General features: G+C 40.5%; 1 protein-coding gene across 2 annotated transcripts in view; it reads right to left on the reverse strand.

Moving 5' to 3' along the window:
* Nucleotides 1-7,705: 7,705 nt before the first annotated feature.
* Nucleotides 7,706-18,402, reverse strand: part of rols (rolling pebbles) — a 385,580-nt gene continuing 374,883 nt past the window's right edge. For both annotated transcript variants that reach the window (XM_067156406.2, XM_067156407.2), the window contains exons 22-23: nt 17,916-18,016; nt 7,706-13,033 (exon numbers count right to left, since the gene is read on the reverse strand). In XM_067156406.2, coding sequence (XP_067012507.2) covers nt 12,841-13,033; nt 17,916-18,016 — 294 coding nt within the window. In that variant the 3' untranslated portion in view covers nt 7,706-12,840. The remainder of the gene's footprint in view (nt 13,034-17,915; nt 18,017-18,402) is intronic.

The raw sequence follows: 18,402 nt of genomic DNA on the forward strand, positions 1-18,402 counted from the left end.
GGATGTTCAGGATGGAGATTGTAACAAATCAGACTATGTCTCAGAGGGATGGGGGAGGGAAAATCGATTGAGTAGGTTGGGTGGGGGAGTCAATGGTTCGGAGTGCGGCAACTAGTTCTGGGCGGTTTTCGGGTGGTTGGGGGCAGGCTTTGCATTTGAGGGAGTAGGTGGGGTGGGGTTCTCCGCAGGTATTACATTTCGGTGAGAGTTCGGCGTTGGGGCACCGGGAGGTGGGGTGGGATTGGGAACAGTGACTGCACACCGGATGATCAGCGGTGCAGTGTGCTGTGTCGTGTTGATTATAGGTTAGGCACCGCTCACATCTAATGGGTTGGGGTGCTGGTGTGCGGGAGGGATCCACCCTATGGTGGTGCCTGAATATGGATACCCCATCAGCAAGGACCCGATCCACGTCCTGGAGGGTGGGTAGGAGTATCCGAACCATGAAGGTGGGGCCCGAGCTGTTCCTAATGCGGAAGGCTTTCTGGACTGGGATGCCCTCCGCATGCAGCTCCTGGACAATAATGTGTTCTGGAATATCGGGGTCCACCCCACAGATCACGCAGCTGAATTGGCTGTGACGGGGGGTTGATTGTAGGTGGGGAGAGAGGGCTTTCAAGAGGGCGGCTGAGCTGAAGTGGGCTGATCCCACCGACCCGTGATCCGACTTGCGGCGTCCTCCCCATTGATCTTTATTATGGGTAACCCCATTATTGGTGAGTAATGTCCGCTATTTCTTCCCTATTAAAGTTGAATTGAAGAAGTTTGTGGAAAAATTTCTGTGGAGTTCGGAACTCGGGTGATGGCCGTAGGAGAAGGAAGGCATGGGTTCCGGAGGTTTTTTTTTTAAGGGTCTGGGGGTTTGAGATGGGTCGTCGGGCCCCTGAGACATGGGAGAATTCAGTGCTGGATGAGGTGTTGGGAGGGGTCAGGGGGGGAGTACTGTTATTGGTGTTTGATGACTGCTCCCTCGCTAGTATGTTTGTTCGCGGTTCTTGGTCCCTGTTTTCGTTGGGGCTAGAGATTGGGCATTTGGGAACGGGGTGGGAAGATTCACGCGAGTGGACTGGGGTTATAGGAAGGTGGTGGTATCTGGATATTGAGAACGGCTCACTACTGGAGCACATAACTGGGTTGGAGTGCGCTTGGCTATATGTGCTGTAGTCCATGGCAGCCTGCGAAATGGTGGTGGTAGTAGTGGTGATGGTGGTGCACGTGGTGGTGACAGACATTCTGGAATGTTCTAAGTCACTGCTTACTTCTTCAGAATATATATATATTCACTCTCCACTAGACACTTGCACTGCACTGATTTTACGGCGGGGCTTATAAGCCCCCTTGATCGAAATGTGGTGCTACGAAAGGTTGGCACCCCTGAGGGCCCTTAGGTGCACCCAGTTGGTCCGGGGGACACCTTCAGCCGCCCTCTATAGGCACCTGCACTAAACACTACTATCCTGGGGTGAGACCCCCCGAGAGGCTGCTCAGTCCACTTGTCTGAACACGTTTTTAAGCTCCTCTGGGGAGCCGCGCCTGTGTAGGTGCCCTCGCTGGACGGAGAGAGAACAGGTAGGAGACAGCTTACCAGAGTTTGCTGTAGCGCTGCTCGCCGCAGCAATACCAGGGATCCCGCTGGCTGGCGCGTGTAGTTCAGAGTAGTCCGCTAAACCGCTGGCGTAGAATTTGCCAGCTTGGATTCCTCCCTGCACACTTTGTAAGCAAAGAAAACGCTTGAAAGGAGTCTCGATTTCAGAAATAGCCATGTGAGCAGCATCTGTCGGCATTCAACTAAACTAATGGAATAGCTGCAATAGCCGGCAAAAAATTACCATATATGTATTATGTTTTCCAGTCCAACTGTAAGAATATGATAAATATAATGACCCTATTTATCAATAATGACAACATTGGAAATAGATTAAGCTTTCCATGTTATTTTCTCCTCTGCCTTATTATTACCATATATATTTTACCAAACTCGTACACTCATGTTCATCGATAGTACTGATTATATAGACTACTTGCTGAACATATTTATTATTTATAATTATTATGAAAGGTATTGTCAGTAAAATTTGAGGTTAGGTATATGCATAACTCCTAATAATGTTGACAGGGAGGAAATATCCATGTAAGATTCATCTGCGGTGTTAAAAACGTGTATAATCTGTTGAAGTACCGTAAATAAAAAATTACTTTATGCTACATATAGCATACTTGAATAATATTTTATATTGATTTAAAGGTGGCATCCGCAGCATGTTCAACCTCTAACCCAAGTTTCGAAAGTTTTACCGATTTATATATATGCATTCACTTTGGAAGCTCTTAATCTGTTGAAAGATCTCTAGCGTCACATGGGCATTTCAGTAGTCGGAGTTGACGTCCAGATAAATTCCTCACTCTCACCTTCTGTCATCGACCTTCAGAAATTGCTGCAGGCAAGCTCACTGTTCACTGATTCTGTCATTGCAGTAAACATTTCAACACCTTGCTTAAAGGTTTAGAATGAAAAAAATCCTCAGTCTGTTTCCAGTCATTCCTCCATCTAACGGTGAGGATAGGAATTGCGCCGGCTGCTGAAGCTTGTCACATTCCTCTGGGGAAATGATTAATGAATGACAGAGGAAATTAAACGATTGTTGGGGATTTGAGATGAGTACACCACTTTCCAGGAGTGACATATCTTTGGATATCGGAACCAGGATTTATTGGACCATACCACACTCCGCCACTGTTCCATGGTCCATTGCCGATGTTTCCGGGCCCATGCACGTTGTTGAGCTCTGTGTCGAGGTGTCAGCAATGGGACACGAGTTGGTCGTACTCATTTAGAACAAATATTTCAAGTTGCCTATGGGAATCAACATCTTTATCATCTGATGGCCAGGCAGGCATCAATTTTTGAAAATGAGACAAAAGTCTCTCATAGTGCATTAGCCGGTGGTTCCAAGTAGCCTACGCAGTGGCCTCTACGGTATGCACTAGCCATGCGTCTTGGTGGGTGTGCCATTTACCAACTGAGGAGCCCAACTTGGCACACTAGGGTGAAATGCTGGCAACCAGGAATGTGTTAGCTGGGAAATTATGTGGAACTTGCTTTCATTTCAAACAATTTTTGTTATGTACATAATTTCGCTTACTCTTCAAATGACGCAGAAAATTACTATTTTCTGCGGGTTTCATGCTCTGGATTGTATGACCAACACCCTTGAAGATCGACAATGAATCTACTGGTTACCGCGAAAGTGTTTCTGGCTGCTTGCCAGCAGGGAAGTAACATAATTCCATTTTCGTCATCATTCCTGTAAACTCTTGGTTGTTCCTTGGATAGAGGGTGAGAGAGATGTAAAGGTGTCATTCTCTGGGCTATTTGCGAAATACCATTGGAGGTTACAATCGTCTTCAAATAGCGCTAAGTTTGGCTGTTAATATTTCAGCAGTACCGTGGAGTGTAGCCCATTATTTCATACCGTAAGGTGCTTTCTGTAACTTGCTATAATTTTTTCTGTATTTCTCTTCTACTTCCATTTTCTGCTTTAATTTCTTGTCTCTGCCTTGCGTCTTTAAGCTTAACTAATAATACCATGTGACACCTTCTTATGTGATTACCCAAGAATCCCTGCGCCTGAATTTCTCCTCTGTTACCGCTTTCTTAAATCCGTAACTCGTGCCACCACAATTAATTGAGGGACATTTCATTTTTCCAAAACATCCACTTTACATATTTGTTCTATCTGGCTGTCCTCAGTTATTATCCTATCTTTATTTAATGCCAACTTTCTTAATTGTATTACTTTCTTCCTTAATGTCTCTGTATGTATGAGAGTGCTAATCCATAAACCTGGACACTCTTTCCTTTGAGGAAAAATCCCAAGATGTTCAATTGTGTAACTTTTTGGCCTAGAAAAATATCAAAATATGGAGCCAATTTTAATGATGGTGCAGGTGTTCATTTCAGGGTAATTGGTGGCTAAACGGTAAGTCATATCACAAAACAGATAACACATTTGCAGCTCAATTTGGTTCTACGACATTTTGTCGTATCTCAATTACTAATACATTAAATAAAGCTGCATTTCTCGATTTTAATCAAATCTTTCCAGCTTGATTGTGACTGGCATTAGGAGAAGGGGCCTGTGTTTATAATGGAAACTCCCCATCTCGATTGTGAATAGCAGTAGGCAAGTGAGCCTGCCGTTATAGTAGAAATTCCCGAACTCGATTGTGAATGGCCTGCCATTATCATCAAAACTCCCCAACGCGCACCTTACATCGAAAACAATGTATGGGGTCCTCCGCCTGGTGTTTCTTGGATAGCACTAATGCTACTCACTGTATGCACAGTAATTTACTTAGGAATCCATACACAAGATAGAATACCTTAGCGAAACACTGTTACATTTGCTAGTAAGAAAATAAGATGTTAAGTAACAACTGTCAATACGGATTACCATTAAATTTATATCATACTAGCTGATGTACCCGTGCTTCGCAACGGAATTCTACATTGTATACAGAATTGTAGGTATTGTGCATGTCATGAGCAAGACCGTATTAAATTGCATAGCTCTTAACGTTACCCTAGAAACGCGACGGGGAAGTCACCAAACATCTTTTGGGATCAAATAGCTGGAATACTATGATGAAAAATTGTGTTCCGTACCAGCAGTATGGTATCGGAAAATGTATGAACCGGAGGAATTACATGCTAAAGAAGAACGTTTTCTAACTCCCCAGCTATTTTCTGCCAATATTCAGTCAGGTCATTATACTCGGTACATAACAGTAATCCCATCTATCGGAGTTGAGCGGCAGCATAAGAGACAAAGAACATCACAACAAACAATGGTCATTGTAATGTTATTGTTGATCGATGTTATGCGCTTTCAGTATTGTATGCCTTCACACTTAGTTTTCTTCCGACTCTCAAATACCACTCTTATCATAGTCGGTATGGTAAAACTGAATAAAATATAAATGGTCGGAAACTGTATTCTCTGTAACTTTTGTTATGAAGTACTTTTTGATAGGACCAATAACATAGGTATGATGAAAAATTGTGTTCCGTACCAGCAGTATGGTATCGGAAAATGTATGAACCGGAGGAATTACATGCTAAAGAAGAACGTTTTCTAACTCCCCAGCTATTAAATTTTAGGCACCTTCCCCTAAACTACAATTTTATCCAGGGTGAATAAAATTGTTTATACTTAGACTGTAGTTTCTCATTCCCCGACTCTATACCGAATTTCATTAAGGTCTCTTACCCCATTTTCTCGTGGCTTGGCGTTGATATGGACTTGGCAATAAAAATACAAATTCATGAATATTTGTGTTATCATAGCCAGTAAGGTAACAATGTATGACATAAATGATAGGAAATTTAATTCTCTATTACTTTAGTTGTGCAGTATTTATCGATAGGACCACTAATAATATACCGTAAATATTTGAGAATTAAATTATAAGCCTTCCTCTAAACTACCATTTCACTCACCATGAGTAAAATGATTTATAGCCTAGATTGTAGTGGCTCATCCCCCGACTTCACATACCGATTTTCATTAAATTCTCTTCAGCCATTTTCTTGTGATGCGTGTACATACATACAGACAGAAATTACGGAAAAGTGAAAAGTGCATTTCCTTGTTACTGTGGACATGACTGATACAGAAATACTTTATTTTCAAATTTTGAGCAATGTACAGACAAAACTCTTATTTTATATATATAGACGACATTTTCTGCTTACAGCTTCTGTTCCGCACCCTTGCACAAACATCGTATGCGCCTCCATAGTCATTTTCCCAATTTGTAACAATACATTATACAGTATTCCATCGCACTATGACCCGAGTGTTTTTATGCCACTGCAGACTAACCTGCTTCCACTCGAGATGTCTCTCTATTCACACGTGCATGCATGCATGCAACGTTACCACTCATTGCCATTGCAATGTTGGTCCATTCACCGTACTCTTTAGACACACCATGTATACTGCTAGAGTGTGCATAGGCTTTTACTAGTTCACAAACCACAAGTCTTTCTTGGATCTTCACGCAGATTACAAGAGATGCCTCCGTGGGAAGTCAGTGTTCTCTATTACTCTTTCGTCCCATAAACCTAAATAACAGTCGGTGGCAGGCAGTGCACAGATACGGTTAGAAAGTCATCGTGGGCACATTCAAAAAACAAATCAGTGGCTAAACTAAATTTTATAAGAATTATTTAATGTGTGCAAACTGGTTAGGAGTGGTGATATTTTAGCATTCTAATTTGTACATGCAGCATTTTGTAGTGAAGAAATATTTGTAATTCAACAGAAACCTTCAGATGTCTGGATTCAGTGGTGCCGAATGATGGCGAATAGAAGTTGAAATCAGCAGAGGAGTCCAGTCTGGGTGGTATACATGGAAAACAGCTACAGGAGTCCTGTGAGACAAATAGATGCCACCAAATTTCAAAGGTCTTATTATGTGATTCGCCTGCCTTGACATGTGGTTTGGAAACAGTGCTGATGACAAAAGCCTCTAAGAAAAAGCTGGAGGTGGCAGGAATGGAAATGCTGCGATGGGCATGTGACGTGCCAAGGAAAGACAGAATCAGAAATAAAACTGTATGGGACTGGGTGAAGGTGACCTGCCAAGAGTCAAGACTAAGATGGATTGGCCACATCGTGAGGAGGGGAAGTTATTTTGAGGAAAGGAGCCTCCCTGGAACAGAAGTAGAGGTAGATGGAAGGACTCTGGCATCTCGGATTACAAAGAACTGGAGTTGGAGGAGGACCTACTATTCAACAGAAATGAATGGAGGAGACAGACCCACATCAGCAACTGCGCGTCAGTGTGACTAATCATAGTGGCGGAGGAGGAGGAGAAGAAGAATTGTGGCCTCAGAGTAAGAACTGTCCGGGTGTTCTGCCTGGAAGTGGGGGCGGGGCCCACTCCTGGTCAGCGATGGGGTTTGGGCCCGCGTCTCCCGAATGCAGAGCTTGGCCCATAGCGGTGACGCATTAACACGTGTGGCCACTTCACTCTGTGAATGTCAACTATGTTTAACTGTACAGGATAAGTCAAGTTTTATGTTAGTTTGTGCTGTTAATGCACTATTCTCAAATAATATTTTTAATATTACTGTCTTTATTTCTACAATGGAAGGTATGAAGAGACATGTAGACTTGTTCCATCAAAATGTCCTGAATTTTTATGTTACTTGTTTGGCAAACCTAGCCAAGCAGTGTGGCTAAGGGTCACGCTGACCATTTGACACCGGGCTGAGTGGCTCAGACGGTTGAGGTCCTGGCCTTCTGACCCCAACTTGGCAGGTTCAATCCCGGCTGAGTCCGGTGGTATTTGAAGGTGCTCAAATACGCCAGCCTTGTGTTGGTAGATTTACTGGCATGTAAAAGAACTCCTGTGGGACTACATTCCGGCACCTCGGCGTCTCCAAAAACCGTAAAAGTATTTAGTGGGATGTAAAGACAATAACATTATTATTATTTGATTACCATATGACACTCCAGTATTTGCTGGCTGGACTGGGCTGCAGTCATCTTGATAGATGAAGGTCCGTAGTCAGTTGTATGAGGCATGGGTTTCTTTTTGGTTTTGCTCTTACAAAATATCTACTTGGGAAAATATTTATCAATCAAGGAAAAGGATACATTTAGGATTGGATCATTTGAAAACAAAATCAAACAAATGCAAGGAAATAAAATTTTAATTTTGAATTTTGAAAGCATAACATTCACAGTTGACTTTTCTTTGCTCCTTTTCAATTTTACATCAAAACATTGAGAATTTGGCAAGATGTGCATTGGTCCTTTCACTAAATAAGAAAGAGAAAGAAATTCACAGTATGTCTGAGAATCTAATGAGAAACTTTACATAAATATGTATGGCAAATTACAACCGATATATAATAATAATTATTATTATACTCTAATATTAATATATTTTGTTATACAAATTTGCTGTTATATATAATACGTTGCTATATAAAAGAAAGCTCTAATGATGGAGGATAAACCAATAACCAACTTTGTACACAGTTGCATTTTTTTCATATAAATTATACAAACAGGGAATTGAAAAATAAGGAAGGCTGACTTTAACGTCACTAGCCGGCAGTGATCTCAGGACAATGTTTACACTAGTAGTAAAAAAATCTGCATAATAAGGTTATGGCAAAACACTCTACACCTCAGTCTTGTCAGTTTCCGAGACACTTTCCATTCCATTGGGAAGAGAATAAATGTTTTATTAATGTTTCTTGTCCTCCTCAGAATAAAAGGATTTTAAAATCTGATTGAAATTCTAGTAACATTAATAACAGACACAACACAGTTTTATCTAAAAGGCATTCTTTCACAAAGTTGGCATAAACAGAACACATCACTAGAAAATTGTTAATAAAATTGTAAATAAATAAATAAATTAATAAATAAAATTAATATTTGAGAACCATTGGGATAGGTTCAGTGTATTGTAAATAACGTAATTGTTTTGGCTTCTCAATTTTTTTATATTTTGCTTCATAAACAAAATTGTGATTTTTCACAGTAGGAACATCTGGAACATAGCAAATGGTAGAGAGAGGAATAGAGCTACTTCCAACTTCTCACAGCTCAATTATGCAAGGGATTGTCACTCAAGAGTGAGCCTTTTCAGACATCCCACAAAATTTAAGAAATGAACCATCATCTGATGAGGATGAATGTGAAGCTCTAATTTAGCATTCATGGTAGATGTAAGATCAATCAGTTGTATAGGATTAGGCAGTTACTCTTCTGGTTTGAACCCTGCTGAGATGGGAATATTTTGGCAGGAATATGATAAGACTTTATGTAATTTACCATCAGGGCTTGAAAAATAGAAGTAAATCGTTATCCTTACAATGAATGGAAGCAGTAAGATTACTATATGCACACCTTCAACTGGGAAGAAGGTAATTCCAGTAAAGGTTCTTCCCCTATTGTTACTTGTACAAACTCGTAATTCCATCCATTTTTATGTCTTCCTCCATCTTAATACCCAACTATCGTTACGTTTTAACAAATGTCAGACTTTTGGAGTACATCCAGCCCCAAGGTGTAGGGGAGGCGTACTTGACTCTTATCCAGAGGTTACTGGTTCAGTTTCTGGACTGAGAGCTGGAATGGGGATTCACTCAGCCTTGTAAGATCAACTGAAGAGCTGTGTGATGGACCAGATCATGCAAGCCAAGCACACAGATCATACGGCACTCCAGTATCTCTAAGCTACTGCCTTGGCAGGGCAAGGACCTTAATAAGTCACAATTGATTTTTTTGTTTTTGTTTTTCTTATTTACTTTCCTTTCTCCATTGTTTCATTTTGTTTAGGTCTTTTGAAGTTCAGGACCACCCACAATTCTGCCCAGAAAAAGAGACATTACCATGCTAGTAAGTCCTCTAGCTAAAGTCACTTGATCGCCATCTTTGGTTGGAGGAGGGGGTTCTACATCAATCCATGTAATCATCGACATTGCTGCCATCATGATAGTCTTCAACCAATTGGTACGGTACTTTCTTTTCTCTCTTATCTCGGAATAGGCATATTTACTTACCAGAACGACCCTTCCCCCATCACAATAGTAATTTGGAACTGGTACCATATTTATTATGTAACTGGTCAGTATTAGGGTTGATTCCAATCATTTGTCACTTATCTAGCTAAAATGAATGCCACTTGGGACAGAAACAAATTCTCATCCAATTTAAGAGGAAAACAAGTTTTCACTTGGACTCTTTTAAGACTCTATTTTCTCTTTAAAAATATTTCCTCTTAGATATTTATTTTTATATTAGGTCTAACAATAATGTTCGTTTCCCTCAGGCTAGACATCATTTCAGTACTGTTTTCGAGTTTCAACAGAACCATTTTTATAGAATCCAGAAACTCGTTTACAAAAATTGGCTCAAGTCATTTCCAGGAGTCAACATATCGTACTCATCTTGTATTTTAAGACACTGCTGCTGGTGATTATATAAATGTGTTCACTCGTATTTTAAAAGGTGCGAAAGAATGCCACATAAAACTTCTCAGTACAAAATAATATTGCTGTTAACTGAGAGGACTAGAATAATTTCTTTCATTACAATACTACACCTTTCCTGAACATACATTAGAATCTTTGCCATGTACTGTATTTCAAACAGAGTTAATAAAACTTCGCAAAATCTTCATAACGCTAATAATTTCAGTAAAACCACTTTGTTTTCACTTCATATATATGCTATTATACATTATCTTCTCGAGTTAAAAGATTTCCAAAAGTAACTAACAATCTTATTGACACATTTCTTTAAAAATAAATATTAAACATAGTAATCTACATTTGGCTATTTTTAAAACACTTTACAACAGTAACTACAATTAAAGTTAGGATCACAGATCACACAAAATGCATTTTACTGGCAGTATCATTTTATTGAAGTCAGCTGATGTACAGTAAAAGGGTCTTCCATGTTGGTGCTCATGAAAAAACATTAACCTGTTGACACCACATAATTCAATTTTTCATAACTGTGGTAGGCAAGCTAAGAAAATAATTGAAAGCTAAAAATTACAGGCCAGTCAGTTTGACATGCATTGTATGTAAGCTTTGGGAAAGCATTCTTTCTGATTATATAAGACATGCTTGCAAAATTAATAACTGGTTTGACAGAAGGCAGTTTGGGTTTAGGAAAGGTTACTCCACTGAAGCCCAACTTGTGGGATTCCGGCCGGGTATGGCGGGTGTCCTGGATTCGGGAGGTCGATTGGACTGTGTCGCGGTTGACCTGTCTGGGGCATTTGATAGGGTGGATCCTGGGAGAGTACTGGCAAAAATGAGTGCAATTGGGCTTGACGGGGGAGTGACTGAATGGGTTGCTCTGTTTCTGGAAAGTGGAACTCATAGAGTTGGAGTGGGTGAAGCTTTGTCTATCCCTGTGGGAATTGAGAGGGGGGGGTTCCTCAAGGCAGTGTTGTTGGACCTTTGTGTTTTCTTGTATTTATCAATGATGTGTGTGGGGGGGTTGAATCGAGGAGAGGGCTTTTCGCGGATGATGTTGTTCTGTTCAGAGTGGTAAGTGGGTTGCAATATTGTGGGCAGCTGCGGGGTGATCTCGGTAGTGTTGTGAGATCGACTGTAGGCGGTGGTGTGGTGGTGGGCGGGGATGAAGGTCGGGTTGTGGGTTTCACGAATGGGAGGGGTCCTCTCAGTTTTGATTGCTGCGTTGATGGGGTGAGGGTTCCCCTTGGGGATTATTGTGGATACCTGGGTGTTGATATGGGGAGGGATCTTCATCGGGCTAATCGCATGGGTATGATTGTGGATAGGGGGTGCAGATCTCTGCACGTGGTTGTGAGGGTGTTTGGGGGTTGTGGTGGGGATATGGGGGGGAGAGCATATTTGTCTCACCCAACTAGAGTATAGTTCCAGTGTATGGGACCCTCAAGAGGACAAATTGGGGCGGGTATTCGTTTATAGGAGGGGGGGTTGGGGATTGGAGTAACTTGCCAAGGGAGATGTTCAATAAATTTCCAATTTCTTTGCAATCATTTAAGAAAAGGCTAGGGAAACAACAGATAGGGAATCTGCCACCTGGGCGACTGCCCTAAATGCAGATCAGTAGTAATTGATTGAAACTGAAACAATGAAGAATTTATCAAATAATATAGCATAATATTTTCTTTTTAGTATTGGCTTGATTTTGCATTCGTTACTTATATTAAGTGAAAGTGGACCTCATTTATCCAGCCCTCATTAATCTGGGCTCGTAGTATGTCCAGACTGTCCCTTTTTCCAATGCAAAGATATGTATGTTCTGTTTTGTTGATGTTATGTTTTTGTTTTCACTGCAACCTTCATCTTGAAAGGTCAGAGTCTGTCTGGTTTCAAAATGAGAGTAGTGTTGGCTGTGGCATGATGGCTGAGGAGTTTCAGTGGAAGAAGTAATGACTCGTGCGGGAGGAAACAGCGCGGCTGGAAATACTTAATGGCGTGTGACCTTCGCAGAGGTGTGGTGTAGGTTTTTCGAGTTGAGGCCTGATAGGCGACCTGTGAGGATAGAGGTCCTAACCTATCATGAATTGTAATGCTAAAGAAGGCGTGCACACACACGCAGTCCCTGAGCCATCCTAATTAACCAGTCAAGGTTAAAATTCACTACCCAGCCGGGAATAGATCCGGAGACCCCTTGGTCAAAAGGCCGTTTAACCATGGAGCCGGATAGTACATAAAAATGAGTACAGTAGTAAGTGCCTAAAACAAGTGTTTTTATTTCTTGCTGGTGTCAAAGTAAAAGATTTTATATATTATGTCAGTAACTTATATTCATTGATTAGTTTACTTCTGGATTTTCTGGACATTTTAAAATCCATAATTCGGACAAACAAGGTTCTTCTGTTGACAAAATGCCATTGTTCAATGCTAGTGTCCTAGGAGAAGAGCACTAACACCATAACTTTATCTCTAACTCGGCCTCTCAGCAGGATGTGTCAACATGTGCAACATGACATGACAAGACAAATGGCCTTAACGGATAATGTTCTCTGTGAATACAGACAATGAGTTGACCCTTAAATGTGAACACCAAGATAACTGACACTTTGAAAAGTCACATAAAAATTTCCAAAAATAATTAATAGAAAAATTCCCCTTTTCACAGAATCAAACCATTGAATGAATTGTTTAGGAAACTACTGTACTGATAGGGAATTTTCTAAATCCAACCTTAATTCTGCTGACACATGATCCAAACTTCAAAAGCAGTCCCTCGATTAATTTCTACATATTTAACAAATCTCTTCCCTCTGGATGTAACGTACTCTTCAGATGCGAGTCTCGGGCTCGTTGAGCATGTCCACGGAAGTGGCCAGGCCCCGGTGCCCGGACAGCTGTGGAGCAGACATCTCGGCTCGCACTTCGTCTCTCACCTTACCAAGGACGCGCCTAACTTCCCTGTTGTTGGGTGGGGCGACACGCAATGCCTCTTGGATATCATCCAACGCTTCTTCAAATTGTCTGCAATGCGTAACAAAAAAAATTATATACAGTAGAGGAGAAAGAGGACAACAATGTACAGGTATCCCTTGCTTTACACAACTAACTGGCTCTGTGAAATAATTGTGGTATAACACAAAACTGTGTAAATTGAGTTGAATTTCACATGGATGAAATAGGGATAGTGAATACGAAAAGGAATACTTTACATTTGAAATGAGAAGAAATATTTATGAATTAATTATTTAAACTTGTAAACAAAATACCCACATTTTAATTCATGAATGATGATGAAGTTACACTACCGCTCATTAATTTCAATACACCCTGGTATTTCAGATTTACAACACAAATCAAACATTATTTCTCACAAAAGATAATTATATTAACTTACACATATATAATACAATCACAAATCATTATATTTTACTTTCATCAAAGTATCCTCCTTTGGATTTAATGACTGCCTCACAAACTCGAGGCATGCGGTCAATCAGTTTTTGTAGGTATCATGAATCTATATGATTCCACACATCTTTAACAATATTCCAGAGATGTTCCTTGCTGGATATATTAACTTCCCTGATACGTCTGTCCACTTCATCCCAGACCATTTCAATGGGATTACAATCTGGGCTTTGGGACGGCCATACCATATCTTTCAGTATTTTCTGTTTTTCCTTTGATGCAATGTAGTTTGTACAGTACGCTGACTGATTTTTTGGGTCATTATCCTGTTGTAAGGTGAGCCCTTTCCCTATTAAGCGCAATCCACTAGGTACTGCGTGATACTGAAGTATGTGGTGGTACTGTGTCTGATCCATACATCCTTCTATTTTCACAATGACGCCAATTCTATCTCCGGCAAAACATCCCCAAACCATAATAGAACCTCCACCATGTTAACTGTAGGTTACTGTAGGATGGGCTATCCTTTCCCCTACAAATCGGCAAACAAATCTTCTCCTTCTGGTTCCAAAAATATTGAACTTCGATTCATCGGTGAATAACCCCTTCGTCCACTCTTCCGATGTCCAATTACGATGTTTTCTAGTCCATTCAAGTCTCTTCTGTTTATATATGGGCCTTAGAAGGGGCCCCTTCGTCCACTCTTCCGATGTCCAATCACGATGTTTTCTAGTCCATTCAAGTCTCTTCTGTTTATTTATGGGCCTTAGAAGGGGTTTTCTTGCTGTGAAACATCCTTTCAAGCCGGCTTCAATCAGTCTCCTTTTTACTGTTGCAACAGATATTGTTGTCGTGTTCATTTCTACCAATTCTGCATGAATTTGGGGCACTGTTTTGAATATATTTCTCTTACTGGTACTTCTGATATATTTATCATCACTTTTAGTTGTTTTACGAGGTCATCGTGGTATGTCCTTATTGCTACCCGTTGTCTTCTGGCGGTGAAGGGTGTAATGCACTCCCCCTATAGACACACTATACTGTTTCGCAATTTGGCAAATACAGTAAATAAACCTGCTTGGCTAAGTGCTACAATTGCAGCACATTTTTCTATGGATATCTCCACTCGTGGAGCCATACTAGCGATGTGCACACTTGAACTGTCATGAAGGAACTGACATGCAGGAACCACATGTTATGTATCGTAGCAATGCTTGCCATTCGCAGCAGATATCACATCACTACAGGGAACAACACAGGTGCATCAAATGCGGCGCCCGTCGGCAAATAGGTAAACAAACATATCCGATAGGTACATAACGTTTATGTACATAACATTGTTTGTTGGATACTATTGTATCTCGATGACCACAAACAGAAATCATGGCATGTGTACAACTGTTGTACTATTCCTTTGCTTCCTCAACTGTACCCACAGTATTAGACCTTATCTACAGAGAACTAGATGTCAGTTATTGGGTGTATTTAAATTAATGAGCGGTAGTGTATAGGTCCCGCAAGAAGAGCTTGCCAAAGAAAGCTGCGCAGAACTTCGGCAGTGTTCGGGTGAGCTCGGTAGTGGCACTGCACGCCCCCCTCACTTCGCTACATCGCCTTACTACCAGCAGTTCTTAATGAACCGTCTGCGCTGGCAGTCTGGCCAGCTGAACTGTGACCAGCGTTCGAGTGAAATCTCAGCGCGTGTATGTAATGCCTTATTGTAGTTATAATCAGAGCATTTCTCAAAATCATCTAATTCACACTTCTTGACAGACTTCGGTCTTCTCTTTCCAGGCTTTGACAATGAATACACTTCACCCCCTTCGATCTTCTTTGTGTCCCGTATTACCTTCCGCACGGACCTTTCCGACAAATCGGTTGCTTCGACCGCTTTCTTTTGAATAGCACATAGGTTTCCAGTGGGATGTATTTCGTTTTTCATGAATTTATACACATTATAAATAACTTCTCTAGTTTGACTGTGTAAAGTTTTAGCACTCCCTAATTTAGAACGAAACAGGGGCACCGCTTCGTACACTGAATATCATACTACAACAAATTCTCTTTCAGCTACGAAATATAAATAAAATATTAATAATACATGCACACGCTTCTTGCTTCTTTTCAATACACGCTCGATAAAGCGCTGTACACTGTGCCTCTCACCAGTGAGCGGTTGAGTAACAATGAAATGAAATGGCGTATGGCTTTTAGTGCCGGGAGTGTCCGAGGACATGTTCGGCACGCCAGATGCAGGTCTTTTGATTTGACACCCGTAGGTGACCTGCGTGTCGTGATGAGGATGAAATGATGATGAAGACGACACAGACACCCAGCCCCCGTGCCAGCGAAATTAACCAATTAAGGTTAAAATTCCTGTCCCTGCCGGGAATCGAACCCGGGACCCCTGTGACCAAAGGCCAGCACGCTAACCATTTAGCCATGGAGCCGGACTGAGTAACAATGAGCCCGATAATCAGCATCCGGGCGACACACAGGAGCCCCGCAACGAACTTAAACTTTGCCAACAGATATTGGTCTCTGCGGACGTTTCAGTTTCGGCAAGCTTTTCTTGCGGGACCTATATATTACGACCAAAGGTAAGGGAGTATGTAAAAATCTGCAAAAATAGAGAATGTTTCTCTTTTATAAATGAACTGGCATTTTTGAGTTGTGCGTTTCTAGATTTTCAAGCACGTTATGATCAATAAGGTCAAGGTATAATTTTAAAAGTTTTCTTATTTACTATTCTTAGAGAAAATACTCACTTGCTGATTTTTCTTTTCACGTTAGCTAGGATATCGAGTTGGATGACTGAACAACACATTGATTCTCATCGGGTCAACATCCTTTCCAATTTCTACAAAATATTGGTGCCCTTTTCTGTGTTATCATAGTCGTTGACATTCTCGTCACATTTTATTTTCTCTGCTTATTCTCTTGTTGACCTTCAAGTTAATTCTAAAATTCATGTAGAACTGAATATGTCAACTGTATGCTTATGTCTACATCTCTTCTTATTTGATGGTTTTTCATCCAGTGTTATGGGTTTCCTCTGCTCTCGGAAACATTTTGATTACCTCCTTTTCCATAATGTTTACAATGAAGAAGACTACATTAATGAACTTACTAGTCGTACACAGTCTGTGAGCTAGTCAATTCATTTAAATTTTGGTAAAACAATGTTTCACACTATTTTTCTTTAGCTCTTAATTAATCCCACTAGAGGTTACTCTAATACAAAGTATGTCTGGAATGTGGGTGAGGTTACTTATTTGTACTAAATTCTTTGATTTCAGGCAGTGAGTCGTCTGTACTGTATATTATTTTATCATAAAAAATACAGTAAAGCATTTGTGCTTATCACGTGCTGATTTGTAATGGTGACGCTGCCAGTGTGCTAGCAGGTTGGTGTCTTGGGAAGATGTGGTATCCAACTGATGAGCCCATGCCGCACTGGGGCAAAACACTGGTAGTGTTTTGATGATTGAGTTTCCTGAATTTTATATATCATTCTGTTATTGTATTCCTTTACAGGTATATTGTAGTGTTTTCTAAGACTTAAATTTCATGCTTTGACAGATTAAATAACTGAAAGGTTGTATTAACTCACCGGCTTACCTAACCGTCGTATCCACGGAATGCGCGAGCCTTTTTCTGGCTTACCTAACCGTCGAACCTACGGGGTAATGCAGCGTCCTGCTTTATCGATGGTAAAGGGAAGGTAGTACATTAAAAAACTCAACAGATGGCATTACAATCATTATTTATATCTGAAGAAAGCCTCTTCAGCTGTATTTGAGTCATGTTTAGGGGATTAACCACATAAATTGAAGATAGCATTGAGCTGATGTCACGGGTATTCAGCAAGTAAAGATGAGCATGCGCGAGGCTATTACCGAGAGAGAAGTCGAGGATATTTTTTTACTGAATAGTGATTGTGAAGAAGATTATAATATATCTGAATCCTACCAAAATACCATTCACCGGAGTTGTTGGGATAAATCCTGTTTTTCAAAATATCAAAATTACACCTAAATATGGGAGTGCGAGGTCTGCAAAGTAGTTCTTCACATGCCTGAATGCTTCAAGATATTCGACACTAACAAGAATTACTACGTGAGTTTATAGTGCATAGTTTATACTTTTCGCTGTAATGTAGCACATTCCATTGAAATTATTTTTGTTGTATGAAAGTTTGACAACATTTGAGCCAGTAATTGCAGTGATATTATCATTTAAGCACTGTCTTGCATGGACCTTATAAACACCAGTATTTAAATGGTAATTTAAAGGTCCAGAACTGATGTTTATAAGGTAAGCGGATGGAGTAACTGAGTCGACATTGAAAATGCGTTTAACGAGGTATACCTGTATGTAAATATCATAAATGACAGGAAGCCAGAGAGGAGAATAGAAACACACAAAAAAAATATTGTCAAACTTCTTCCCCTAAGACTATCATAAGTTAATGACAGTGTTAAGCACACCTTACCTCAAATCCACTCTGGCCTTGGCTCGGGCATAATATGCTTCAAACGAATCTCTCTTCATCTTCAGGACTTGATTAGCCAGTTCCACAGCCTCTGCATATTCCTGAAACATTAAAAAAATGGAGTGAAAATAACAGAAACATGATAAAAATGGTGAACAGTAAGTTTCAACTTCTTGAACTTTATTCTTTGGTGGCATGCTCGTAATATATCCTTAACAGCTGTTAAATTACTATAAAACAGCTTTAACCCTTTCCCACCCAGTGATCACATATCATGACATTTTAAACCTGCAATCACTCGTGCCATGAGATCCACAGTATCATTTTTACAATATTGCTACAATTTGTTTGTCTTCCATTTTGAACCACTGTCTTCTTAAAAAGGTATTGTTTCGTTCTTTGGGGCATGTAATGTTGTGTTATCATTAGACATCGGATCATTAGGATTTTACCTATTGTTTTCTGTAAGACCCTATCAAGCCTATCT

This window comes from Anabrus simplex, chromosome 12, assembly GCF_040414725.1.
Source record: "Anabrus simplex isolate iqAnaSimp1 chromosome 12, ASM4041472v1, whole genome shotgun sequence".
Taxonomy (NCBI): domain Eukaryota; kingdom Metazoa; phylum Arthropoda; class Insecta; order Orthoptera; family Tettigoniidae; genus Anabrus; species Anabrus simplex.